The sequence below is a fragment of the Oncorhynchus nerka genome, linkage group LG27 (genome assembly GCF_034236695.1).
Source record: "Oncorhynchus nerka isolate Pitt River linkage group LG27, Oner_Uvic_2.0, whole genome shotgun sequence".
NCBI lineage: Eukaryota > Metazoa > Chordata > Actinopteri > Salmoniformes > Salmonidae > Oncorhynchus > Oncorhynchus nerka.
This window is the reverse complement of record NC_088422.1, coordinates 17923063-17950714: the sequence shown is the minus strand read 5'-3', so window position 1 is coordinate 17950714 and position 27652 is coordinate 17923063. Positions and strand designations below refer to the sequence as shown.

Here is a 27652-nt window from a genome sequence, read left to right as displayed (position 1 = left end):
TGTAGTAGATTCCTTGGTAAACATTTCAGGTGTCAGGTAGCCAGAGCTCTCCTCATCAGTGAATGTGACCACTGAGGCTGTCACACTTGAGACAGGGCCAGCTGAAGGTCCATCTGTGCCTGTTGGTTCTTCTGTCTGCTCAACCCCCTTGGTTCCATTAGTTACTTCAGTGCTTACTGATTTTGTAACCAATGAATCTGTTGAAGATGATGTAGTATGCAGTGGGACTGTTGTAATAGCAGATGTGTCATCACCTGAACTCTCACCTTCTGTGGCATCACTTTCTGAAATAGAGGGCTCTGTCAAGTCTCCACTTCCTTGCTCGGACAATGAAGCAGTAGGTGATTCTATTGTCTCAGCTGTGCTAGTGGATATAGGGTTTTGGGTTGATGTAGATTCTTGGCTGAGCTGTGTGGACTGTGTTGAGGATGCAACACTTAGAGCCTCAGATTTACTCTCGGTCTCTCTGATTTCTGTCTCATCTGTGGCTACAGCGAACTGGTCCTGTGGTTTACTGGTGGTTTCAACTACTACCTCCACACGTAATCCTTCTGGCTGAGTTGTCTCTTGGTCATCCTCTGTCTTTGAGATTCCAGATCCCTCCAAGTCTCTGGGTGAAGAGGTGCTGTGGGTAGAATGTGTTGATGCCCCGGTTTGTTCCATCACCTGTCCAGTCGATGTATGAACAGTGGTATATCTACTGAAAAACTCAATTGTTGAGACTGGTGCCTCGGTAAACATATCAAGTGTCTGGTCACCAGAACCATCCTCCTTTGTCAGGGTCATGATTGAACTTGAGGTCACTGTTAGTCTTGATGTAGTGAAAGCACTAAGTGACTCTGATGTGGATGTAGTTGTTGCAACAGACTCCTTGGTGAACATCTCAGCTGTTGCTCCACTTGAGCTTGTATCCTCTTCTGTGTGAACAGTAACAGGGGTACCTAAATGTTTTTCCGTGCTTGTTGGCCTCTCTGTGACTTCTGTGACTATCTCTGCTGTTGCATTTTCTTGTGACGTTGTTTTCTCTGTGCTATATACAGATGAAACTGTAGTAGTAGCAGTCGCAGTGTCAGGTGTTGCAGTTTCATGTGATGAAGTGGTTACTTGTCCAGGTTTCTCAGTGCTATACAGAGAAGTAGCTGTCTGTGGAAACTCCCCTGTTGCAGTTCCATGTGATGCTGTAGTCTCTACATGTTCTGGGTTCTCAGTACTAAACAGAGGAAAAGTGGTGGTTGTTGTAGTTGCAGAGTCTATGGTGAACGTATCTCTTGTCTGGTCAACTGAGCTTTCTTCGTCTGTAGAGGAGATAACTGTGCTCGTCACCACCTCATCAATAACAGGTGTAACTGATGGTTTTTCTGAACCCAATGATTTCTCAGTCTGCCCTGTATCTTCACTCTTTCCTGTTGTGATCATTACATGTGGCATTTCAGTGGTTGTCATTTGTTCTGCTTTGACTGTGCTACAAACAGAAGAAACTGTTGAAGTGACAGGCTCTTTGGTAAACATATCGGGAGTCTGATCACCTGAGCTCTCTTCATCTGTGGTGAGAGCTGAGCTTGTCTCTGTAACAGGAATAGATGAAGGTTTTTCTGAGCCTGCCAGTTTCTCAACCTGCTCTCTACCTGCACTCTCTGCTGTTTCATATGACACTGTGGTAGTAATTACTGGTTTCTCAGTGCTATAAAAATAAGACACTGTGGGAGTTGCAGTGTCTTTGGTGTAAATCTCACTTGTCTGGTCACCTGAGGTCACTGTCGAGGATAGGGTTGAGCTTGCCTCAGTTACTTGAGTATCCACTTTAGCTCCACTAGAAACAGCTGGGCTGAAAGTCACAGAAGGTGAGACTGTTGGTGACACATCAACTTTTTTACTGGGTTCAATGCTTGATGATAATGTTGATTTCTCATCCTCCATTTTGCTCATGCTGAACATAGGAGATCCTGTTGTCACAAGAGACTCCTTAGTGGACATCGGAGAAATCTCATCTTCATCTTTTGGGGTGACGGCTGTGCTAGTCTTTGTGTCATCACTAATCGGAGTAGCTGATGGTTTCTCTGTTTGCCCTGTAGCCTCACTGGTTGCTATTGAGCTTGTGGTCACATCATGTTCTGTTTTGACTGTACTATGAAGAGGAGAGAGCGGTGTTGCAGTAGATATGCTAGTAAACATACCCGAGTCACCTGAACTTTCTTCCTCCGTAATAGTTGGGGTAACTGAAGGTTTATCTTTGCTTGTGGTCTCTTCATCTTGTTTAGGTACCTCACTTGTCAGAATTGTGCCCTGTGTGGTGTATCGGCTGACTAAGTCTGAGAGAGTTGCCATGGTTGTCTTAATCATCTGAATAGTATTATATATTGGAGTTGTTGAAGGAAATTCTTTGCTGGACATTGGAGATATTGCCGGACTCTCAGAACCCTCTTCATCTGAAGTTGTCTCAGTCTCATCAATGACAGGAACAACTACTGGTTTCTCTGTGCCTGTTCGGTCTTTGGTCGGTGCTGTTATCTCACTTTCCTGTGTAGTGTCTGCTGAGCTTGTTCTTGGTAACGTTGTTGTGGATCCTAACAAGATCTGTTCCATGTTGGATGATGGAGAGCTGGTTGTGAACATATCAGGAGTTTGGTCTCCTGTGGTCTCCTGCTCTGGTGTGGAAACCATATGTGCTGCAGTCGTGTCTTTCACGGTGGGAGACACAAGAGGCTGGCTAATTGTTGTTCCCTCTTTCTGGCTTGTCAAAAATTCAGCAGTGGTAGAGCTCAAGGAATGCGATTTCGTGCTGCCTGCCTCTTTGGATGGCGTCACCTCAGTCGTGATTGTTTCTCCTAAAGTTGTTTGGGCACTTGTTGTTAAGGAAGGCAGAGTGGTGCTGGTTGGTTCCTGAGGAGTGTGTGTGTCCTGTGCTGATCCTTCCTCCTCGCCTGAGGTGGAGCCCTCAATGTCACTGGGGGTCGCTGGCAGTGAGCCATCTTCAACATCAACAGAAGTGGGTGTAGAGACGGACAGTAAAGGGGTTTGAGTGGAGATTACAACATCTGGAACAGCAGAGGTGCTCTTTGTTCCTTCAGCATTTTCAGGCACATCTGTGGACACGTGCAGATCAGTTGTGGGAGAGACAGAGAGCTCTTCCACAGACCCTTCTGGCTGAGTCACCTCAGCATTACTGTCATCATCCGGGGGTTGTGTCTCTGATCCCTCCACCTCTTTGTCAAACACAGAGGTGCTGACTTGCTGGCTTCCTTCAGGGGGTGTGGGTGTATGAGATGTTTGGGTTTGTTCTGAAGATTTGGTTACTGCTGTGCCAGATGGTGAAACAGTGGACACTGCTTCAGTGGACGTAGTTATGATGTCACTTGGTCCCTCTCTGGTTTCTGAAAAAGATGATACACCCTCAGCTGTTTGCTCTGTTTTGGATAGGGTGGTTTCCACAATTGTTGTGACAGGTGCAGAGGTTGCAGTCACTTCTGTCTTTACAGCGGGGCCTTGTGTGGTTTCCTCAACCTGCTCTGGAGGTGACAGAGGAGGAGTTGACTCCACATGAACCATCTCAGAGCCATAGCTTTCAAAAAATGTGTCCAGAGTGGACATTGACAAAGGCAGTGGGGAAGTTGAGAACAGTTCCTCCTTGGGCGCCAAAGAGATCTCATTCTGAACCTCAGTCTCATCTGTTATAGTACCAATCTCTATCACAGAGTAATCAAAAACGGTGGGGGTCATCTCCTCCTCGCTGCCCCCCAGAGTGGTCACATTGCCCTCAAACTGGAACTGGTCTCCTCCTGGTCTCCTCCCAACCTCCTCCTCTACCCGTCTTCTCTCTGGCTCCAGGGTCACCTCATGTTTTCCATTGATGAAGCTCAGCATTGGGGTGATGGTGACAGCAGCAGAGGAGAATAAGTCAGGTTCTCCACTGGCCAGCATGGGCTCACCATTCACCAGGGAGGGGGTGGCCTGGTCAGGAACGGCAGGGATGATAGGGAACTGACTCAAAGTGTCTAAGATCAGCAGAGTCGCATCCACTGAAAATAGACAGAGAAATGGAAAGAAAAGAAGAGTGCAAAAGAGAAAGAGAGAGAGAGAGGGATAGAGGGAGAAAGAGGGGGGAAAGAGACTGATTAGCATACATGACAATGACACTATAAAAAGTAATTGTGTTGCTAACATTAGTTCATGCATTTATTTATACTTATTACTCAATAATTATTGAAAGTGATTGATAAAGTGCACAAAATGAACAATTGTGACATTGTTCTTAAACTTATGATTAGATTTCTTTCTTCCTGAAATGTAACCTCACTGAACACAGTAATGGTCATTCTCTATAATTTTACTAAGGTGTGGATTTTCCAAAGATACAAAGAGTAGATTATGTGAAAATATACACATTCCTATCCATACGGAAATTGAAAAGCATTCCCACTGGGCACAAACGTCTAGTTTCCATTTCCATTTAATTAAGTTGTGAATTCAAAGTGAAATCAACAACACATTTCACCATGACATTGGATTTAGGTTGAAAGTTGGGTGAAAAAAATACAAAATGCTCTGACCTTTTGCAAATCCAACACATTTTCCATGTTGATTCAACGTCATCACATAGGGGGTTGAAATGTCGTGGAAACAACGTTGATTCAACCAGTTTTTGCCCAGTGGGTTGTCTCAACTTTCACAGTTCTCCGTCCAGGCTGTATTTAGTGAGTGGAAATCCAAAAAAAAACAATTCCACGTTTGCCCTTCCTCTTTCAGCTGAACTCTATTCAGCTCCATGGTTTACAAAAACATTGGACCTGAAATCATGTAAGATCACCTAGGCCTAGGTGATCAGTGGGGGGGAAGGAGTCCGCTTCTACTCCTGTTAACCTTTATTATTTCTAGGTCCTCTGTCTAGTCACAAATAGCAGGGGATGGTAAAATCGAGTGGCAAGATCCGGCACTAAGTAGAGCTCAGCAGCTAATGCCTGTTATGTGCTTATGACTTAATGATTTGATATGGTCACAGTATCGTCACAACAAAGATAGCATGAGAGGACTAGTCACTTTAAAGGCCAGCCTACAAATAATACAAATATTATACATCAAATCTTCTCGTACATACTTGGAAACTTTGGCTTGTCTGCCAACTGAATACTATCCAAACCATAATCCACAGATTTATATCCCCAATTAATAAAGAAAATATGACCACAAGCCATCTAAGTGAGTCAGAAATGTAACATTTAGGCTTAACATTGAGGATTCCAAACATCTTCGTGGAACATCGTGGAACATCGAACAAGCTATCCCCATCGTCCAACACGCTTTACGCCTTGCTTTGGAAAGCACACTAAGTGACATGCTTCACCAGTTAAGAGGATGGCATCTGGTATACCTCACAATACTTGGCAGTGATGTTTCAATCAGGCTGTTATGGGGAGCATTAAAGAATGCGTATGCTCGGTGTAACACGGCCCTTAAGCCCATGTCCTGCGGGCTAAAAGGTTCCCCTCAGACCCCAAGTCAACTAAGGCCCTGAGTAAAGACAGACATCCTGTTCCTGCCCTGCTTTGCAAACAAGAACGGCTGTTCGGAGTCAAACCCTGAGCAGATCCATTGGATGTCAGAGTGTCTCCCTGGAGAGGAACGCGTGCCACATCTGATGATCGGCCCACACAACCGTACAGCCTTTGGAAAATAAGTCCTCACACGTCCCCTCGAGATGCACACTCGTTTTTCCCTTCCCCTTATTAATAACAAACGTTGTGAGTCAGCCAGTGCTTCACGCCCTGATCTGACGGCACTAAAATGTATTATAAACAAGGTGGTAAATGGCTTGGCAGAACACAGAGCAGTGTGGTCGTCTCTCTGTCATGGTAATCAGCTCACCATTCTTTGGCTTGATCTGTTTACCATTTTCTACTTGCAATCCAACCAGCGCCAGGGTAGGGGATAATGGTTATTCATTCACCATTCACCACACACTCCTCCTCCATCTATTTCTCTCTCCCATCTGAAAAGAAAAGTTTCCCACAAGCTGTGGCTCAGATAGATTAATGGCTGGAAGAGAGAACACCTGCAGGAGCCGAGAGCTGCAGAGGCTGACACTTGTTTAAGGCCAGTGGAGCCTGGGAACACAGGAGAGCAATAACCCACCTGTTACACACACACACACACCCTCTTTAATCACTGCATCTTACCTCACCACACACTGCCAACCTCCCTACCCTTTCAACTACCCCCACCACCACTACCCCCACCACTACCCCACCCCACCACTAACACTACCCCCACCCACACCACTACCACTACCCCCAACCCCACCTCTACCCCCCACCATTACCACTACCCACACCACTACCACTACCCCCACCACTACCACCAACCCCACCTCTACCACTACCCCCACCATTATCACTACCCACACCACTACCCCCACCACTACCTCTACCCCACCCCACCACTAACACTATCCCCACCCACACCACTACCACTAGACCTACGCCCACCACTACCCCCAACCCCACCTCTACCACGACCCCCACCATTACCACTACCACCAACCCCACCACTACCACTACACCCACCACTACTACTACCCCCACCACCACTACCACTAACTTACCCTCACCCCCACCACCATGCCTCCCCGCCTCCCTCTTGGCCCTCCCTGCCTCAGTTGCTCCGTGGCGGGTGCCCAAGCTCCTGGTGACATATTACACATCTGTTAAAATAAAACCAGCAGCCCACATAAACCCAGGCCAGCAGTGGCTCTGGAGGGAGAGCAGTGCTCCATGCTGAGGACAGGCACAAACACTCTGCTGTGTGCGAATCATGACCTCAGCCACAAAACTCACCAGCTGCACAGCACCACTGCTCCAGAGTCCAGACCTATCTCCTGACTCTAATTCAGTGGGCAGGTAGGTCATGTGGTTGCTTTGGAGGAATCATTTTGTACTGGAGGGCACATAACTGAGTTTTCTGTGCTCACTGGAGTCATTGTAGCCTATAAAAAGGGCTTGATAAGTGACAATAATCACTCACATCTCCCTGATCAGAATGAGCAAAATTATCCCTAAGGGCACAGTGATATTTTAACATGCAATAAAATATCACTGTACCCTTATGGGATCATTTTGTTCATTCTGATCAGGGAGATGTGAGTGATTATTGTCACTTATCAAGCCCTTTTATAGGCTACAATGACTCCAGTGAGCACAGAAAACTGAGGCCAATTCCCATAAGCAAGTGGTGTCTGCTGTGGTGGCACAAAAGCCACCATGCCACCAGCTACTCAGATGCCCTCACAGAGAGGGGAGATTTTTTCTTAGTGGTGACATCACCCTAGAGGTGGTGTCCAGGCTTCAGTGTGCTGACAGGCATCTGTACTTACTCAGGTAGGCTGCCAAGCCTCCTCCTTTACTGTCAGGCTGACAGAGGGAGCTACGTGCGTGTGTGCACACACACACGCACAGGCTGTGCCCTGGGTCTGTTGTGTGGCTCCTCTGAGCACAGTGTTGGCTTTCTCCCCAGCAGGCCTGCACTCTAAGAGGGAGTCCAGATCACCTGTACCCAGGCTCAATGGCAGCCAAACCAAGCACGTCCTGTAGCACTGTGCCAGATCACCACACTCCTTTACAACTAGTTTAGCACCACAGCGGGTCAGTAACACTGGAGTATCCCCCTGTGTTCTCCTTCTCATCTTTCTCATCCTCAAGGCCAGCCTACTCCTCATTTTGGCATAAATGCTGAGGGACAAGTAGCAAATATCCCCATTTACTGTAATCTGATGTGGGTGAGGTAATGTTACTGACACATGTAAAAGGCCACTTCAGCAGAAACTGCATGCCAATTTGCTTACAACACATTAAGGATTTTATTGCCTTACACTGATTGATATTAAAGAGGAAAAGTGGCATATTGACACTTGGTAAAATATTACAATCATGCTATTAATCTATAATCCAGCATTACTCAAAAAGCATGAGTAATCACACCTGAAACACACTGGCACTCTGAGCAACCATCAATAACCTGCTGAATAAATCATCAGGCACCTGTACAGTAATCCCTCCCACTGGCCGATTGACTGTGAGGTGAGGCCACACACTCCCTCGTCCTACACTGTTGCGGCTGCCTCAGTGAAGAAGAATACCAGCGATAGCAAAACGCGACGTGGGGAGAGTTATTCTTAACATTGGTAATTTACATAACTCAGGTCCTGGAGGCCTCACTGCTATGCTGACCACAAAACCTGTTAATCAAATAAACAGCTGCTTTCTGAGAGAGTGTGAAGTTCTCCATTTCTCATTCTGTGTTAATTTCCCTCTGAACCCACAGTCTGTCTGGACATCTGTTCAGCTGGACTGACTGACTGAACTGAGGTGGTCCAGGCACTAAGAACCAAGTAGTCTCTTAACAGATGTGGGGAGAGAGGATCCACTGAGGAATTCACTAGCTAGCAGGGGAGAGGAAAACATTTACAAAAAAATGTTTTTTTCAAGGGGACCCTTGACAGGTCTACAGGGGTGGAAATATATTTAATATATTTAATGATTAGAAATAATGTTTTTTTGTTTTTTGTTGCTCTGTAAGTGTCAGAAGATGTACAATTGTGAAAATATGCTAATGTTGCCTTTGTCTTCTGTCATTTTCAAATGGTCTTCTGATGTAAATAACCTACATGATTCTTGCCTGGTCTAAGGTTTTCATGAAACACACTCAAGTAGCCTATATAGAGTAAAATGTTGTAAAATATGAGAATAGTATGACACTATAAAGGCAAAGCAACGTCGGTATTCTTCAGCATTGTTTAGACAAGCTAATTTGCTATAGCAATGTATGTGTTCAGTGCAGTAGTGGTTCCACACTATAATTGGCTATCCAAATGACAAGACAAGTCAGAATCTTCCTTTTCAAGTATCCAGCTCAAAAAAAGCCATTGTGGCAATATACATAGAGATGCATGTTTCCAGTCAAATAGAATTAACTTCACCCATGCTAAATCAGAATACGGTTCGACTATGCTTAGTTTTTGCACATAGGTTTACACAAAGACAATCTTTGTTTCACGATCAAGAGAGTATAAAATATTAGCGCTCCATGCTCCTCCAGACTACAGCATCTCCAAAAGAAAACAGCTACACCATTTGCAAAGCCAAAAACTACAAACATAATGGTATTGAAATGAACAACAGTCACACCAAAGCTAAGGCTGATATGGCAGCGCCTCCATGTGTGTGTGTGTGTGTGAGAGAGAGAGAGAGAGAGAGAGAGAGAGAGAGAGAGAGAGAGAAAAGAGAGAGAGAGAGAGAAAGAGAGAGAGAGAGAGAAAGAAAGCGAAAGAGAGAGAGAGGGAGAGAGAGCAGCACATGCATTCTCCTTGGCAGAGAGTCAACCCCCCCCCCCTTTCAGCACCCTGGACAGCACATGGTCTTACTGTCTCTTGCCAAAACCCCCTCTACTGTACATTCATGTTCATTGGCAGAGAGCAGCAGCACAGTAGGCAATAAGTGTTAACACATGCCTGCGTTACGGACTCTCTGTCATATTGGCCTATGCCTAAACATATTGAAAAGGAAAATAGCTGTTATTCACAGTTAAACCAAAACATGTACTGTGCTTATGTTTTAAAATGCAAGTTGACAGGAGGAGAGTGATCATGTTGAAGACCCACCCTAGTAACAGTAGCCTAACACATCTGACCTCCTACTAGAGCAGACATAAAGGATCCTGGGTAGGGACAGACCTGAAAGACTACTAAGCACATGTGCACCACATGACTGTGTAGTAGGCCTAATCCTATTATAGGGAGGTCCTGATCTTTCCAGGTGATGCACAGCAAACCTTAACCACTGCAATCAACTTAATTGCAGACATCCAGGTTATCACTGTCATGAAAATAAACATAATCTGGAGAGCTACTGGAAGTTTAACCTTTATATGTCATACTTTATATAGGTCACCAAACGTTGAATTGTTACAGATCAACGTTTACCTCTGTTTGCCTATATCATATGACCATAGCATTAGACGTAATGGAATACAGTGAACAAGAGGTATTCTTCTTACCTGACTTGTTCTGCTTCTGCTCGTCAACATTGACAATGATGACATGGATTGGAAGTCCGTCTGGGCCCACGGTGGCTGGAGCCCTGGTGGGCTTGATCACGGTGGAGGTCATGGGGGCAGATGTGAAGTATTCTGTGTCGATGTCTGTGGGGGTGTCTGGGTCTTCAGTCAGGGTTTCACAGGGGAACTCAGGGATGTGAGTGGTGGACTCTTCAATGACCTGGACGCCTGAGGTCACATCCTCAGCTGACGTCTCAATGTTGATGAGAATGGCAACTGCTGTTGTGCTCACAGAGGAAGGCTGCTTGGATGTCACGGTTGCATGTAGTGTGGTGGATTCAGTTGGTGGAGCCTGTGTTTGACTTGTCTCTTCCCTGTACACGGTGGCTGGTGTCTCTACATCATGAGGAAGAGGTTTCTGGGTGGCCTCAGCTTCAGAAACACCCTCTGTCTCAGCCGGGTGAGCGACGGCTTGCACGGTTGAATCTTGGGATGAGTGTGTGGTGAGGGCATCAGTTTCTGAGCCATCTAAAGGCTTCAATGATGAATCCGTTGGTATTGCTGAGTGTGTGGTTCCTGGTTGTGTCGGGGTGGTGGTGGGCTCTGTGCAGGTGCCGGGATCTGTATCACACACAATTGGGAAAGTGGTGGGAGATGTGCTGGTTGAGGGGTCATCATGTACCTCTTGAGTTGGAGGAACTGGTGGAAGTCTCTCTACAATTCCTTCAGCGGATCCCTCAAGGACCTCTACAGCTGAGGGTTGGGCACTAGCCTCAACGTCAATATGATCAATTGGTTGAGAAGTAGCACCACTTACTGACACATCTAGAGTGGTAGAGGAAGTCATCATTGTGGAATCATCTGTGGTTTCAAGAGTGTAGGACAGTTCAGTTACACGTAGACTGGAATCATCTGTAGTGTCCTCGGTACTAATAGGTTCATCTGTAGTTTGCTCAGAGGTGATTGGTTCTTCTGTAGTCTCTTCAGTGGTGATTGATTCAGTTGTTTCGGTTGTCGAAACTGATTGGGCGTCTTTCAGGTTTAAGGTCATCTCTGGAGTGATCCCTTCCAGGACGGTTTCCTCTGTGTTTCCATGAGCAAACATGGGTTCTGTGCTTGGAGAGGCCTCTAGAAGAATGTCAGGCTGAACTGTGCCGACTTCAATCATGGAGTGATCCTCTGGTTCTTCTGTGGCTTCGGCCAATCTCTGCCCAGATTCTGTGCTCTGTGGCTGGGCCACAATGGTGCCTAAAGACTCTTCAGGTTTGGCATCTTCTACCTGGATGGCTGCAGTGGCCGGAGGGAGAGCAGTGGAGGTAGTATCACCAGGATGTGGAGCTGTTGGACTTCCTGTTGTAGTGGGTGGAGCTTGGAACGAGTCTCCACGGCCTGGGTACGACTCAACATGGCTTGAGATTCCCTCAAAGTCATTGACATCGGAATCGGGGAAGGGCGTTGTAATGACATTGTCAATGGTCTGCTTGGTGATGGTGGCAATGGTCGTGTGTGGCTCTGTAGCAGCGGTTGTGTGTAGCGGGGTCACCTCCTCAAGATCATCTTCATGTGTTACCGGGGTGGGGCGAGGCGGGACCATGCTGGTTGAGAACATAGACGGAGTCACTGCTGTCTCAGCTGATTCTCCTATCTCTGTGACAAGTTCAGAAATCAGGGTCTGGGTAGTGCTGCCTCTGTCCAGAGAAGAGAGCTCTGTTGTGGAACCAATGGGGGACGTGGCCAGCATGGGGGGGGACGTGGTAGAACCCTCCACAGACACATCCACCCAGGTAGTCTGATTTCTCAGCTCCCTCCTAGCTGCGGACAGAAGAATAGAAATAGAGTGTATTACTGTCAATGAAATCCCCAGCACAAAAAAAAGTGCCTGAAACAAAAAGAACCAATGACCGACATATAAAAATTTGGTCAGGCCCAAAAATACTTTGTTACATAAGAACAGCATGATTAATAGACAGTAAAATCATATCCCACTGTCTTATTTTTGGACCACTTAACTATTTAATCTGGGATCTTTCATTCTATTTTCAAACTACCCAGTTCCTGTCTGAGGCTCACTGGCTGGCACCAGAATGGTACGTTTGTCTTGGCTGTACCTTGCCAACTCACTCAATCTGCCAGATTTCACACAGCACTACCCACTTACAATACAGCACACACGCTGGTGTATGGCACGACGCCAGTATAGACTTCACTATAAACCCTACAGTGAGTGTCCTCAGAAGACCCAGCCTCTATCATGACATCATCTCACACAGCCACAATAAGTCTAATAATGCAAACTCTGGAATAAAAGGAGAGCAACAAAAGAATGATTGATTAGCATTATTGGCTAATTGTTTATGAAACAATGCAAAGTAATCCCCTTCAAAAGTAATTCCCCTTACTAAATTTGGGGCTCATCTTACAACGTTCTAAATATACTTGCAGAGTTTATAATAATTTGTAACACTTGGTCAAAAGTGTTTCTTCTTGTGAAAAAATAACCAAATCAGAGTAAAATACCGGGCATGGCTTAATAAATGAGTGTTGCCATGGCATTTGAGTGTAGGGCATGAAAGAACTCTGTGTAAACATGACGCTTAGAGACACAGCTGTAGTGTTTATCACTAGTCACTCCATAAATTCTAAAATTCTATTCTGAAATGATTTTTGGACATGTTATGGAGTTGACAGTCCCTAGAGCATCAGTATTGGAAGCCCACCCCTGAGGTTTGGAATCATAACAAAGGTTCAAATGACCAAACAATGGTCATAAATTGTGTCTAGAAGTCCAGTATTATCATGTTGATCCACTCAGAACGTTCTTTCCCCCCATTCTCCCCACTAGCACAGGCAGATACTGTAATGTATGTGAGGTCATTTTTTAAGTTTTCCATTTTAAATGTTAAAACAAGTACAAACTTCGAACAGTAATTTTACATTTCCAACAGTGTCTATCGGCATGCATGTAGCCATTAAGTGTGAATTAAACAGTAGTGTGAAGTACTTAAGTAAAAATACTTGAATGTACTACTTAAGTCGTTTTTTGGGGTATCTGTACTTTACTTTACTATTTACTTTTACTTCACTACATTCCTAAAGAAAATGATGTACTTTTTACTCCATACATTTTCCCTGACACCCAAAAGTACTCGTTACATTTTGAATGCATAACAGGACATGAAAATGGTCTAATTCACTTATCAGGAGAACATCCCTGGTCATCTCTACTGCCTCTGATCTGGCGGACTCACTAAACACATGCTTCGTTTGTAAATTATGTCTGAGTGTTGCAGTGTGCCCCCGGCTATTCCTAAATTAAGAAAATTGTGCCATCTGGTTTGCTTAATATAAGAATTTGAAATTATTTATACTTTTACTTTGATACTTAAGTATATTTTAGCAATTACATTTACATTGTTATATTTTAAACCAAATACGTTTAGACTTTTACTCAAATAGGATTTAACTGGGTGACTTTCACTTTTACTTGAGTCATGTTCTATTAAGGTATCTTTACTCAAGTATGACAATCGGGTGCTTTTTCCACCACTGGAATAAAACAGCACATTCACTTTTAGATGTCTATTGTTGTAGTTTTGTGGATGAGCTCTTGCTTTTTGGTCTCTTTGTGCCTGTCATCGCACGGTCTCTGGGTTTACTAGTGTTGTTCCTCGCCGTGCTCCAGCTCCTGACTTCATGTGGCTACTGGAACAGCTCCTCCAATAGTCCCATTACATAGACTAATCAGAATTATGATCCCTCCCTATAAGCTGAAAGGTTAAGCTACTAAGTGATCAAGACTATATTCCTCCCAGTCTGGTCTCAGTGACTGGATCAAAGCTTGATTGTTCAGAAGGCACATCCTCGCTCGTTCTCTCCCTGTCCCTATGTCTGACTCACTCTCCCCCTCTCCCTCTCTCCCTCATATATATATACACACACATACACACACATTCCTCTCCTCAGCGGCGCAACAGGCTGTGTAAAGCAAATGACAGCTGTTCAGCATTACGTACTTTCCCTCCTTCTCTACCAGCTATCTCTGATGTAAGGTGTGAGACCATTTTTTCCCTAGCAGGAAAAACAGACCGTGGTCTGTTAGAAAGCAGAGGGAGTGCACTTTCTCACTGATGTTTGTGTGCTGTCACTGTTACCCGGTCCTTTGTTTTCTCCAGTCCAGGGACCAAATTATCCCTCCATTTTCCTCCTCTGCCACTCATCTAACTGACTAATATTTATATAATGTCTATTTGGTGTTTTTGTGTTCCTCGAAGGGGAAATGATGAAGTGTTCGAGTTAATGGAAAAGGGGGTACTTGAAAAGCACTTAGGTGAGAACAAAACCAAAAAGGGAGAGCTAAAAGGCAACACAGGGAGATCTAAAATGGAATAGAGGAATGTGGAGGTAAGGATGCCCTCTTTATGTGACCTCCTAACCCTGTGACTTCTAGCGTCTCTCAGGGAGGCCCAATGGCCTGGCAGGGGGTGGCTTATCTAGCCGATCCTCGTTTAAAAAGATGGAATGGCTAGGTCAGAGGTCGGCTTATCTAGCCGACCCTCGTTTAAAAAGATGGAAAGGCCAGGTCAGAGGTCACCAAGGCTGACTGGTTTTAGAAGTCTGGTCAGTAGCTCCAAGTGAGTGTTACAGAAAAGGGGCAAACTCTGACAGCGGAAACGAGAGGAGAGAGGAGAAAAGAGAAAGATAAGGAAAGGAGAAACGGTGGCAGACCTGTATCTGCACTTTCTTTTGGTGGCCAAGTCATTTGGCATCACCTGGAGATGTCATGTTTAGATAGAGTTTAAATAACTTGGATCAAATAAGTATATTAAGTATTATATTATATTTGTATAGTTTATGAGGTAGTATGTGACTGTTTTCTCTGCTCAACTGCACCAATGGGGTTATTCAAAGCTAGCCACAGAGAAAGAAAACACTAAATGTGCCCAGCTTTGAAGTAATACAGCTATTACAGCCAGACAAATAATGACTGTGTAGGACCACAACACACTACTGTGTAGGACCACAACACACTACTGTGTAGGACCCTCCAACACACTACTGTGTAGGACCACAACACACTACTGTGTAGGACCTCCAACACACTACTGTGTAGGACCCTCCAACACACTACTGTGTAGGACCACAACACACTACTGTGTAGGACCACAACACACTACTGTGTAGGACCACAACACACTACTGTGTAGGACCACAACACACTACTGTGTAGGACCACCAACACACTACTGTGTAGGACCACAACACACTACTGTGTAGGACCTCCAACACACTACTGTGTAGGACCTCCAACACACTACTGTGTAGGACCCTCCAACACACTATTGGTAAATAAATTGTCCATTAGTATCAGATTGGGCTATGCATCAAGTAAAACACCCATTAGATTGGGCTATGCATCGAGATCAAAGGCAGCAAGAGTTTAGAGTCATGATTTCATTCTACTGTTATCCAATCCCAATTTAGTTGCTGAGGGCGGGACACAAAAGGACATACAATGAGGTGAGTAATTCACTGTAACGGGCTACATAGTCTATCTAGCACGAAACGAACAACACTCTACATAGGGATCTGTTAAGTTTGTTTTGTTGACAAAAGAAACATGAAAATTAACATACAAATAAACCATACACTCAATACAAGGTGAGTTATACACAACATATTGAGAGTGGACTGTTTTGTAGACATTTCAGTATTTGTGTCAGAGAAGGTGCAGACAGGATGAGGATTGGTGGGTGGGAGTGAAGCAGCTGCACTCTAAAGGGGGGACATCACAGCACTGTCCTTGACCAGAAATATTAAACATTCTCTGACCTCAGTCTGTGTCTGAGTAGTGTGCTCCGAGAGTACTCTGTTAAAATCCCAAAGGAACTCTTTCCACATAGATGCCTATGTATGTTTACCTGTAAAGCAGTAGGCTCCCAGCTGGGTGGAGGGTTTTGGGAAGCCAGTCTGGTTCCTGTAGCGGTACATGGTTCTGACGCCCAGTAGACCTCCACCGCACTGCATTCTGGGTACGGCGACGGGATGGCGAGCGCTACCGTCGGAGAGCCAGCCGTAGTCACATCTGTCCAGACCCTGTCTCCAGGCGGAGTGGAGCTGACCCGGCGACGCCAGTACGGCGTTCCTGTTCTCACACTCCTTCTTCGCCTCCTCAAACGTCATCTTACGGGTCACAGGCGCATAGTACACCTCACCTGAAAACAAACAGGCATTACATGTAAATTGTGACTTTCTAGCGAATGGGCATCAGGATGTTGTAATACAACTTATATGTGTGCTATCACTGACTTTTTGGTCCTTTAAAAAGCTGCTGCAAGCATAATATTGTGTGCTGTAGCTTGGAAAATAAATACATGTGACTCTGGATGACAACATAATGATGTTTGTTTCCCTGCCATGATACTAACGAGTATCACAATACTGGTATCATCCATAACAAATATGTCACTCCATTTTGACCATGGTAGCAGTGTCATGAAGATATAGAGCCATAACTATAAGCCAGTGGCAGTGCAGTGGAGGGCTCTGGGCCTAAACCTTCTCCCACTAATTCATTTAGGACTACAGTACAGCATTCATTCCATTATCCTGAGGTGGGCTAGCAATGCTGACTATGTGTTTTCACTATCAAAGACAGTCTGTCCCTCATGCCATTAGGTCCCCCACAGTGGGTGTGGCAGTCCATAGTTAATGTAGTCAACTTCATTACTCATCATCCAAAGTTGTTTTTAAAGATGTCAACACTTATTGATTATGTTTTCAGCCAGCCTGGAGTGGAATCTAGTTCAAAACAAGCGACAGTGGGGATTAAAAAAACGGCATGTTTTCAGTTAAGATTTGGGTGTAACGTTCACTGTCTTCTCAGTAGTTTCCATATGAATTGTCCCATACTTTAAACCTTACAGATTTACTGCCGTAAGTTTCGGACATCCCCAGTCGCAGTGTCTGGTGTTAAATTTGTCTTTAATAAAGCAGGCGTGAGACATATTAAATACCACAACACACAACCGTCTGTTTCTGTTCTGTTGCCATGTGTCTCAGTGTCAAGGGAAGTATACTCTGGCTTGCTAAACATTGAAAAATGTTCACTGAAAGTCTCAGAATCCATAAATATGCATTGATATGCACAGTAATACCATACAGAAACATTGTAGTATAAGGTATGACAGTGTATATACCATACAGCGGAAGTATGTATAAGGTACAGTATGACAGTGTACATACAATACAGATACCCTTTTGGATTCAGGATCAGGGGTGTTTGATGCTATTTCCTACTTCACAGCAAAATAAATAAAAAAAATATTTAAAAAAAATATATATATATTATGCCTTCTTGAACATGTGAACTTTCATATGCCTGAATTACAAATGTGTATGGGTTCCGTAAATATGAATAAAACATTTAAATTATGAGCCTAGTTTAGCCAAGGAGAAAACACTGAGCTATATAGGGAGAAAGTTAGGACCCATGATTGGCTGAGATAATAGAGGGGGGACAATAGACAGACTACTTTTTGGAGGACAATGCCATGCTGACTCATGCGTTTAAATGTGTTTTTTTTAAGAGATGGGTGGGCCTAAGGCTTTAGAGGGCGTTAACAATGTTGAATGGGCATAAACAAAAAGGAGCTCTCTAGGAAGTGTGAAAATCGTTCAAGGTCTGTTTTCTCCTACTTCTCTCCAAAGTGGGATAACAAGTTTATCCAATTTCAAAGAAGCATAACTTTTATCATGTTTCCCCCAACTGCAGTGTATGATATACAATTTTGAAGCTATGTGTCTGAACTTTTATAAAATGCATTAAAAGAATGAACATTTGATATAAGCTCACCTTCCTAAATTCCGTCAGAAATGTGTATTTGTGTACTGTGCATTATTGACATGCATACAGTGTATGTGCATTGTAAATGAGAGGGTTGAACTGTGAGCAGAACATGGTGAGGTACGGGTGGGGTGGGGTGCTGCTTCCTGGCTGACATTATACTGGAGTAACTACATGCGTTCCTCAGCTAGCCTCCATAACTGTGCATTTAAGATCAACACTACTAAATGTTATCTTGGCCAGGTTGCAGTTGTAAATGAGAACTTGTTCTCAACTAGCCTACCTGGTTAAATAAAGATGAAAAAATAAAAAATAAAATAAAAACCCTAATGGTATTATCATACTCCTTATGATCCAAGAGGATTTGACCTGATAATACCACAAGGAAGACACGTGTGATACTTTCCCAGCATGAGTGGAGGAGTGACGTTAGCGCTCAGAGACAAGTGATGGAGCACGCTGCGACTCACATTCAATTTGTCAGCAGGCTCAGCGTGAAGGATAAACACAGATAATAAAGTGTATTGGCCGCTCTCAGGCTTTCCCTTTATGGTGCCAGAAGCATTTAAAGCTCCCATCACCACATAGTTTCTGGTGTCGTTTTTAGAGCCTTTGTGAAGGAAGGAAGGATCTGGTCCAACATTAAGAGCCTGGCAGTTTGTCTCTTTTGATGGTTGTGCCTGTCAGGGGAATAACGTTTAGCACCATGCTGCTTGTCAAAGTTACGTAGAGTTACTGTAGCCTTCACTCATTCCCATTTACAGACTGCAAGTATGTTATAAACAGGCAACAAACAAAATAGAATCCAGTAAATATTTAGAGAGGAAATGCCTTGCCACATGCATTTACTTGCTTACAATACCAGAATAAAGCCCTAAATTGGTACATTGCCAACTCTTTCCATCACCAGGTGTGTAGAAACCCATTTCTTCCCCTGACTAGCATCAGTGTAGTTTAGCAGCTTGTCTGTGTATGGTTCGAATTGGATGTGCTCATCTTGGTTTTCATTGGACGTACCACTAGCCGACCCTACATCCAACATGTTGTTCTCTTACCATCCAGCTTGTCCACATAACAGTAGACATCATAGGTCTCTGTGGCCTTCCTGGCTCCATACGTCCTCACCCCAGCCTTCCTCTGCAGGTTGCCATAGCAGCCAGGTCTAGGTCTGGTGATTGGGTATCTACACATGCAAACAGAGGATAAGATCACGTCATGTAATTGATCTCCAAAGGGAAAGGTGATTGTACCAGCTAACCTGTACATCATATCATAAATGAGAAAGCCAGGGAGTCAGAATAGAGCTGGTACTGTCACTGGCTTAAACTCAGTATATGTCAGTACACATGCAAATTCAGACCAAGGACAGCTATGGCAGAGAGGGTAAACTAAAGAGTTTTAGACTTCAGGCCCTGTAACAACCAGTTACCAGTAGCCTGGGAGAGAGTCCTTTTCTGATTTAGCCAATTACGTCTATTTACTTTTTGACACAAACAGAAAAGAACATGGAAGATCATCTCACCTTACTGACAGATCTGCGATCCAGCCTGCATCACATTGGTCAAAGCCGTCATCATAGGCTGATTTAAGCTGGTCAAGCGTGGCGATGGAGGCTCCTATGGTTTGGCAGGCCTGGACAGCGCTCTTGTAGTTCATATTGTACCTGCTGGTGCTTGCCCGGTAGTGAAACACAACACCTGGGAACAAACACGCACACACACACACACACACACACACACACACACACACACACACACACACACACACACACACACACACACACACACACACACACACACACACACACACACAAAAACACAAATGAGTTCCTGTGTAGAAAAGTGCTCTAGTAAATAAACTATTAATAATCAAAGAGTAAAACACTGGGGGTCATGACTCCTGTCTAATAGCACACACGTGTGAAATAAATTGGGGTCTAATATGTTAATTGTGATGAGCTTAGCTTAAGATGACTAGAACCCTCTGCAATGACCACAAATGAAGATAGCACTGAATGATTTAGAGACGATACCATGACCCTGACTTCCCATATTTGTGGCAGTAGACTGACTCTGAAGAAATGAATGATAATTGCAACAAGTTGGAGAAATGGGTGGTTATGTCTCTGTGAAAGCCAAAGAGATCCCAAATCAACCCATCCCTGTTTTCAATGTCCCGAATATGAGTTATGTCTGCCAGATAATGTAACTCCCCAAATAAAGATTGAGAATATAGTCATATTAAATGATTGGGACACAGTTATCCTTATACACAAAAATTAAGATTTACACCTCAGTTGCCATAGCTCTGGAACTGTTCTGCATAATATCCCACTTGGGACATAGACTGTAAACATGCCAAGATTCAAAATTGTATGTTGACACCTCATCAGTGACTGACCTTACTGTGTTTGTCTTTTATCAGATCATATCTAGTTTTCCTGGTGAGAAGATTAACTTTGCATGCCACTGTTTTCAATGAGAAACTGTTTCTTGCAAAACATTGGGAGAAAGAATGTTACACTAATACCAGATGTACTTCCTGATGAATGATTCCAACATGATTGTTTCCTATTCTAAATCAAGGGGATAAAACAAGATGTCTTATTATAAGAGCATAGTGTCTCTCACCATTCAGGTAAAAAGGATGGGAACCATCAACAGGCACCAGTATCATCAAATGCACACAATACTTAGGCCTATAACGTAGCTGAGTAACTCCTCCCTATGGCATAGCCACTCCAGAAGTGATGTGCCCCATATGACGATATATGTAGAGTTGGGTGTCTCTAGCACAAAATGCAGGAAACCCCAAGTCTACAGTCGACACATGGGCTCCCTACTTTCATATTTACTGAATGACACATTGAGGAAATTGCTTTGATTTGTTACTAATACGTATCCACCACTTCATTCAAAGGTTGGCTCATCCACTTCATAAGCTTATCAAACATTTTCCATTGTGAACTTGCCAAAATGTCAATGTGCTTAGCAGATATTTTCTCCAGCAAAAGGGAATAGGCAGAGAAACTAACTATACAGAAAAACAGATGACACCAACCCTTGACGTCGAGGTTGACCATGTCCTGCGTGTCCTCGATACCATACATGACCTCGCAGCGGTAGGTGCCGGCGTCGCTGGCTCGGAGCTTCACCATGGTCAAAGAAGAATCCCCCACATCCTCTGGGTGGCTGGGCACTGACACACGGTTTCTGTAGATGGAGCCTATCTTAATGATGCCATTTTGGGCCACCAGCACCGTGGATTCCTTTTCTCCATCCATTTTGGTCCATTTGATGCGCAGGTAGTCTGTGCTGGTGGGGGTCACTGTGCCGTTGGCGTTGATGGAGGGCTTGGCTGTGGGCATATTGGAGAAGTGGCACGGCAAAACCACCTTCCCCGAGAGGGAGCCACTCACAGGCCTCATCATAGTTAACGTGTTGGATGCTGGGAAATATTTAAAACAAAAAAGACTAGGTAAGGCAGCTGAAAATGTATAGAGAGATTACTGAACAATGGCATGTTTTTTTCAGCGAATAACAACTTTAACTCTGGTGCAGTATCAGTATGGGTGATAAAGGACAACAACAATAAAAGCAACAAGAAACAATACATTGATTCAAGGTTGTCCCCTTCAACCACACTACCCAAGCTTTTCCTCTAGCTTAAAACATCTGTTAAATATAGTCTGGGACAAGGTCTTCATAAAAAGTTCAACCTTTTATTCAAAGTTGAAACACTCTGCAAAGACTTCTAATTAGTCAAGCGTATTGCTAGTTTGCTATGAACCTCTTATTCAATAACAGACACAGAGGGTGTAACATTAAGTCCCAGACAACTAAAGGACATGCATCATAGCACCAAAGTAGCCCTTGGAAAGTCAAGCCTCATCCTCAAAACTATGGGTGGGGAGCCTCCCAGTGACATACACAGAATGTGATGTATGGTCATAAAAATGTGTATGACATAAAATAGTCAAACAGGGAAGGCATGTCTGCAGCCTTAAAAGTTGTTCCACTACTATACTACCTGTCAGGAACCATAAGAAAAACGGATTCACTGTTCTTCCAGGCTATCAGAGCTAAAAATACAGAATTGGCTGGTTTCCCAGACATAGATTTACCTTGGTTTTGGACTAAGGAGCACGTTCAACAGATAATCTACATTGACATGCTTTTAAATCCAGGATTAGGTTTAATCTGTGTATGGGAAACCCTATAAACTACGAATGATACTTCAAATGCAATGTCAAGTCATAAATTAAGAGTTTTCAAGTCATCAGAGTAAAAGCTCTTATTTGGTCCACCTATCTTAAAATATATTGTTACTCTCTCTCTCTATGAAGGCCAACACCGCAGGTTTGCTATGTGGGGCACAGCTACAGTATGACACAGCTATGACAGTTTATGAGCATCGCATCTGGTCTTTCTAAACAACTCAGACTTTCTGGCAGCAGGTCGGACAGGCAAACAGTCCTCTGGAGCAAGGTTATTCACAATTCCCTCAAGTATTGCTTTTTATAAAGTAATCAACACAGAGTAACTCCCAGTCTCTGTTTATGTTCCGGTTAGAACCACACCACACACAGCGCACATCCTCACGATGCCAGATGCATTGCCGTGGCAACGGGATGAATCGCCCTTGGCCACCGGCACGGGATTATCACATTGAAGGGAATCAATGAACGCTCGGATCAACGATGTACAGAATGCTTTGGAAGCGGTGTGGGACAGCCGTGAGCAAGGACTCTAAACAGAGGGCCTTACTAGGGCTGAGAGGTGAAACCAGCTGTTTTAGCTGAATCCAGACTGGGACCTGGGCCTAATTGAAAGGTATCCTGTCTGTACAGAGCTAAGGAGGGCCTGAGGTTCTAGCTGCCCACTGCTGCCCATCATAGGGCTGACCTTACTCTGCTTGCAGGGCTCACAGGCATTGACTTGGCGTTGTCTGTCTGCTTTTTTGTTCTTGATTGGGGTGAAACCTCATTGCTGTGAGACATGGAGTTATTATTATTTTTTTACATTTATTTTATTTCACCTTTATTTAACCAGGTAGGCTAGTTGAGAACAAGTTCTCATTTGCAACTGCGACCTGGCCAAGAAAAAGCAAAGCAGTTTGACATACTGTATACAACAACACAGAGTTACACATGGAATAAACAAACATACAATCAATAATACAGTAGGAAAATCAATATACAGCATGTGCATATGAGGGAAGATAAGAGAGGTAAAGGCAATAAATAGGCCATGGTGGCAAAGTAATTACAATATAGCAATTAAACACTGGAATGGTAGGATGTGCAGAGGATGAATGTGCAAGTTGAGATACTGGGGTGCAAAGGAGCAAGATAAATAAATACAGCATGGGGATGAGGTAGATTGGATGGGCTATTTACAGATGAGCTATGTACAGGTGCAGTGATCTGTGAGCTGCTCTGACAGCTGGTGCTTAAAGCTATAGTGAGGGAGGTAAGTGTCTCCAGCTTCAGAGATTTTTGCAGTTCGTTCCAGTCATTGGCAGCAGAGAACTGGAAGGAGAGGCGGCCAAAGGAAGAATTGGCTTTGGGGGTGACCAGTGAGATATACCTGCTGGAGCGCGTGCTACGGGTGGGTGCTGCTATGGTGACCAGTGAGCTGAGATAAGGCGGGGCTTTACCTAGCAGAGACTTGTAGATGACCTGGAGCCAGTGGGTTTGGCGACGAGTATGAAGCGAGGGCCAGCCAACGAGAGCATACAGGTCGCAGTGGTGGGAAGTATATGGGGCTTTGGTGACAAAACGGACTTGTAGATGGCACTGTGATAGACGGCATCCAATTAGTTGAGTAGAGTGTTGGAGGCTATTTTGTAAATGACATCGCTGAAGTCGAGGATTGGTAGGATGGTCCGTTTTAAGAGGGTATGTTTGGCAGCATGAGTGAAGGATGCTTTGTTGTGAAATAGGAAGCCAATTCTAGATTTCATTTTGGATTGGAGATGTTTAATGTGAGTCTGGAAGGAGAATTTACAGTCTAACCAGACACCTAGGTATTTGTACTTGTCCACATATTCTAAGTCAGAACTGTCCAGAGTAGTGATGCTGGACGGGCGGGCAGGTGCGGGCAGTGATCGGTTGAAGAGCATGCATTTAGTTTTATGTGCATTTAAGAGCAGTTGGAGGCCATGGAAGGAGAGTTATATGGCATTGAAGCTCATCTGGTGTTTTAAAAAAATATATATTTTACCTTTATTTAACCAGGCAAGTCAGTTAATAACAAATTCTTATTTTCAATGACGGCCTAGGAACAGTGGGTTAACAGCCTGTTCAGCGGCAGAACGACAGATTTGTACCTTGTCAGCTTGTCAGCCTTAGCCAGGTCGATGAATACGGCGCACAGTAAAGTCTCTTATTGATGGCGGTTATGATATCGTTTAGGACCTTATAACAGTAATGGTTACTGTCAACCATATAAAAACAAATTATATTTTCACATACACCTGTGAATCTGTTGTTTTAACAGGTCAGCAAAGGAAGCACGGCACCCCTGGAACAGATTAGAGTTAAGTGCCTTGCACATGGGCACAACCACAGATGTTTCACCTTGTCGGCTCAGGTATTTGAACCAGCAAACTTTCGGGTAATGGCCCAATGCTATAACCGCTAGAATATCTGCCACCCAAAGCACAATACTTTCCAATTGACTTAGTACCAAAAAGTGTGTTTGACTAATTGCCTACCTGAATTGTGCTGAAACACATGCATGGGTCATTCCTCAAAATAAGTGCATTTTGCATCGCTTTGATGTTTATATACACTTGAAGTCAGAAGTTTACATACACCTTAGCCAAATATATTTAAACTCAGTTTTTTACCATTCCTGACATTTTATCCCAGTAAAACTTCCCTGGCTTAGGTCAGTTAGGATTCACCACTTTATTTTAAGAATGTGAAATGTCAGAATAATAGTAGAGAGAAATATTTATTTCAGTTTTTATTTCTTTCATCACGTTCCCAGTGGGTCAGAAGTTTACATACACTCAATTAGTATTTGGTAGCATTGCCTTTAAACTGTTCAACTTGGCTCATACACAAGTGTGTGTAAACTTCCGACTTCAACTGTATATTCAATTAAGTGCCCGTTAATATAGTGCCCTTTACCCACTGGGATTGGGGCGGCAGGGTAGCCTAGTGGTTAGAGCGTTGGACTTAGTAACCAGAAGGTTGCAAGTTCAAACCCCCGAGCTGACCAGGTACAAATCTGTCTGTTAACCCACTGTTCCTAGGCCGTCATTGAAAATAAGAATCTGTTCTTAACTGACTTGCCTAGTTAAATAAAGGTCAAATTTGAAAAATAAATAAACCACATGGAAAATTCAATAAAGGCTTGCTAAAGTTCCAAAATTCAGCATTTTGACATGTCCCTCTGTCAAAACCTGTGCCACTTCTAGGAGGATTTTAACCCACTTAATACTTAAGTATTATTATTAATAGTAGTAGTAGCAGTAGTAATAGTAGAAGTAGTAGTAGGCAACACTTACCGAACCCAGATGCACTTTGACACAGGCAGTATAACCAGAGGATATGTTTTATTTTCAGTATCATCTTGAACCTGAAGGTAGGAGGGAAACACAATGAATGAACAGATTGTTATGAGACACCAGCCTTTTGCTATAAGGTCTAGCAAGATACACATTCCTCATTCATTACAGTGATGCGTCCATTGACATGTCAGCATGTTCAAAAGTGTGCGATAGCGGTGGACCAACAAAATTAGCTAATTGTTACAGGCGAACTCCAACGGATCGATTAGAAAATATAATCCTGATAGTGGTTAATGGAATGGTTCTGTCCGTCCCCGTTTCTGCGGTGTCACTCTACAGCCCAGAACGAGTGTCCAGCGGCTCTTGGTTAGTATGATGCCCCGGTGGTCGCTAAGGACAATTTGTCTGTCTTGTCACTTCCTCCGAATGTGGGTGGTGGGATTGAGAACCCCATGGAGGTAGCCTCCTGTTGGGTCAAATCACAAATGTTTGGGGGAAAAGGGGGGACGCTCAACAGACTGGCTGTGAGTGGCCTAATTTAATTTGCACCTCGGCAATGTAAACACGAGTGACAGGTAAATCAGTTGGAACATTATAGCCTCTCGGTCGGCTGGGCACGTTTCCCGACGTGAAATTAAAAGGTAATAAATGTTTCTGATAGCAGGCACTCGGTTATTTGAGTTGATTGTGGGAGAGAGTTCAGGGCGGGTAGGCTGTGTGACATGTTCGTCTAGAGGGGCTGGGTTGGCTGGCTGGCTGGCAGGCTGTCCTGATTCAATGCACTCCACCCTAAAACAGTAATTCAAAGAAAAAAGAATCTCTGGCGGCTGGTTACTTTTTTACCTTATTTTTTTGTTGAGGGGAGGGGTAGTCGATGAGTTGCCAATTCACATTAACCATGTATTAATCTAAAACCTGTCTGTTTGATGTAACGCTCCGCGTTCTGTCAGCTTGCTCTATCATTAACCTTGTTTCCAGGCTCAATTGCTAGAGAGAGCCGGCTCGGCTGGGTGGACGAGATTACTCTCTCATCGACCAGTGAATGTCTAAAGCGACTCAAACTCAATTTTGCTAGACTTCCCTATACCACTGGATAGGCTAACAGCGGTAACCAAATAGGCTTACAATAGCCCAGTGTTTGTAATGCTTTCTCGGGTTGTGCATAAAAGCGCATTGCAAGAAATGTAGACTATACACTTGTTTAAATCCCCAAGAACTTTCCTTGTTCTGAGTTTGCTAAAATGTGAAACATTGATTATTTTCACTGTCAACATTTCCCACTATCACATATATATAGGGACACCTGTGGGCTACCTAATGTAAATGTCACATACATTTAATCAGGACTTGATATGACCAATATCGTTAAAATACCAACTTTGAGAAAGGTGATGCATAACTGAGTGAAACTGGTTCACCTGTCAGACTACAAACCTCAACCGTAGTCTACAGAAGAAGAACAAACATTTGGTGTCCAACAAGTGTGGACAAAATGTGAACTGTGGGCAGTGGTGTACCGTACTTAATAAGTAAAAATCCTTTGTAGTTTTTTGTGGTATCTGTACTTTACTTTACTATTTAAATTTTGGACAACTTTTACTTTAACTTCACTACATTCCTAAAAGAATGATGTACTTTTTACTCCATACATTTTCCCTGACACCCAAAAGTACTCGTTACATTTTGACAGAGAAATGGTCCAATTCACACACTTATCAAGAGAACATCCCTGGTCATCCCTACTGCCTCTGATCTGGCGGACTCACTCAACTGAGTGTTGTAGTGTGCCCCTGGCTATCCACCAATACATTGAAAAAAAAATGTGCCTTCTGGTTTGCTTAATAAAAGGAATTTGAAATGGTTTATACTTTTACTTTTGATACTTAAGTACATTTTAGCAATTCCATTTACTTTTGATACTTAAGTCTATTTAAAACCAAATACTTTTAGACTTTTAGTCAACTAGTATTTTACTGGGTGACTTTCACTTCTACTTGAGTCATTTTCTATTAAGGTGTCTTTACTTTTACTCAAGTATGACATTTAGTACTTTTTATAACACTGACTGTGAGTTACACAGACAATACAATACAACTTAGTCTACACATATGCACGCACTGAACTGTTTGTCCAATGAGGCTATCATCCGCAAAGGATGCTCAAATAGAATGTAAAAATAAATGAATAACTAATTATTGTATCCCTAGTCCAAGAAAATGTATAGGCCAATAGAGACATAAAATATGA

The 27652-nt window shown here is 43.6% G+C and overlaps 1 protein-coding gene across 1 annotated transcript in view; it reads right to left on the bottom strand.

The window, feature by feature from the left end:
• The window catches only part of LOC115119893 (versican core protein-like), a 60222-nt gene extending 34756 nt beyond the window's left edge, over positions 1-25466 (bottom strand). The window contains exons 1-5 of the mRNA XM_065011419.1: positions 25403-25466; positions 20945-21331; positions 19407-19581; positions 18940-19067; positions 15960-16253 (exon numbers count right to left, since the gene is read on the bottom strand). Coding sequence (XP_064867491.1) covers positions 15960-16253; positions 18940-19067; positions 19407-19581; positions 20945-21331; positions 25403-25466 — 1048 coding nt within the window. The remainder of the gene's footprint in view (positions 1-15959; positions 16254-18939; positions 19068-19406; positions 19582-20944; positions 21332-25402) is intronic.
• Positions 25467-27652: the final 2186 nt, after the last annotated feature.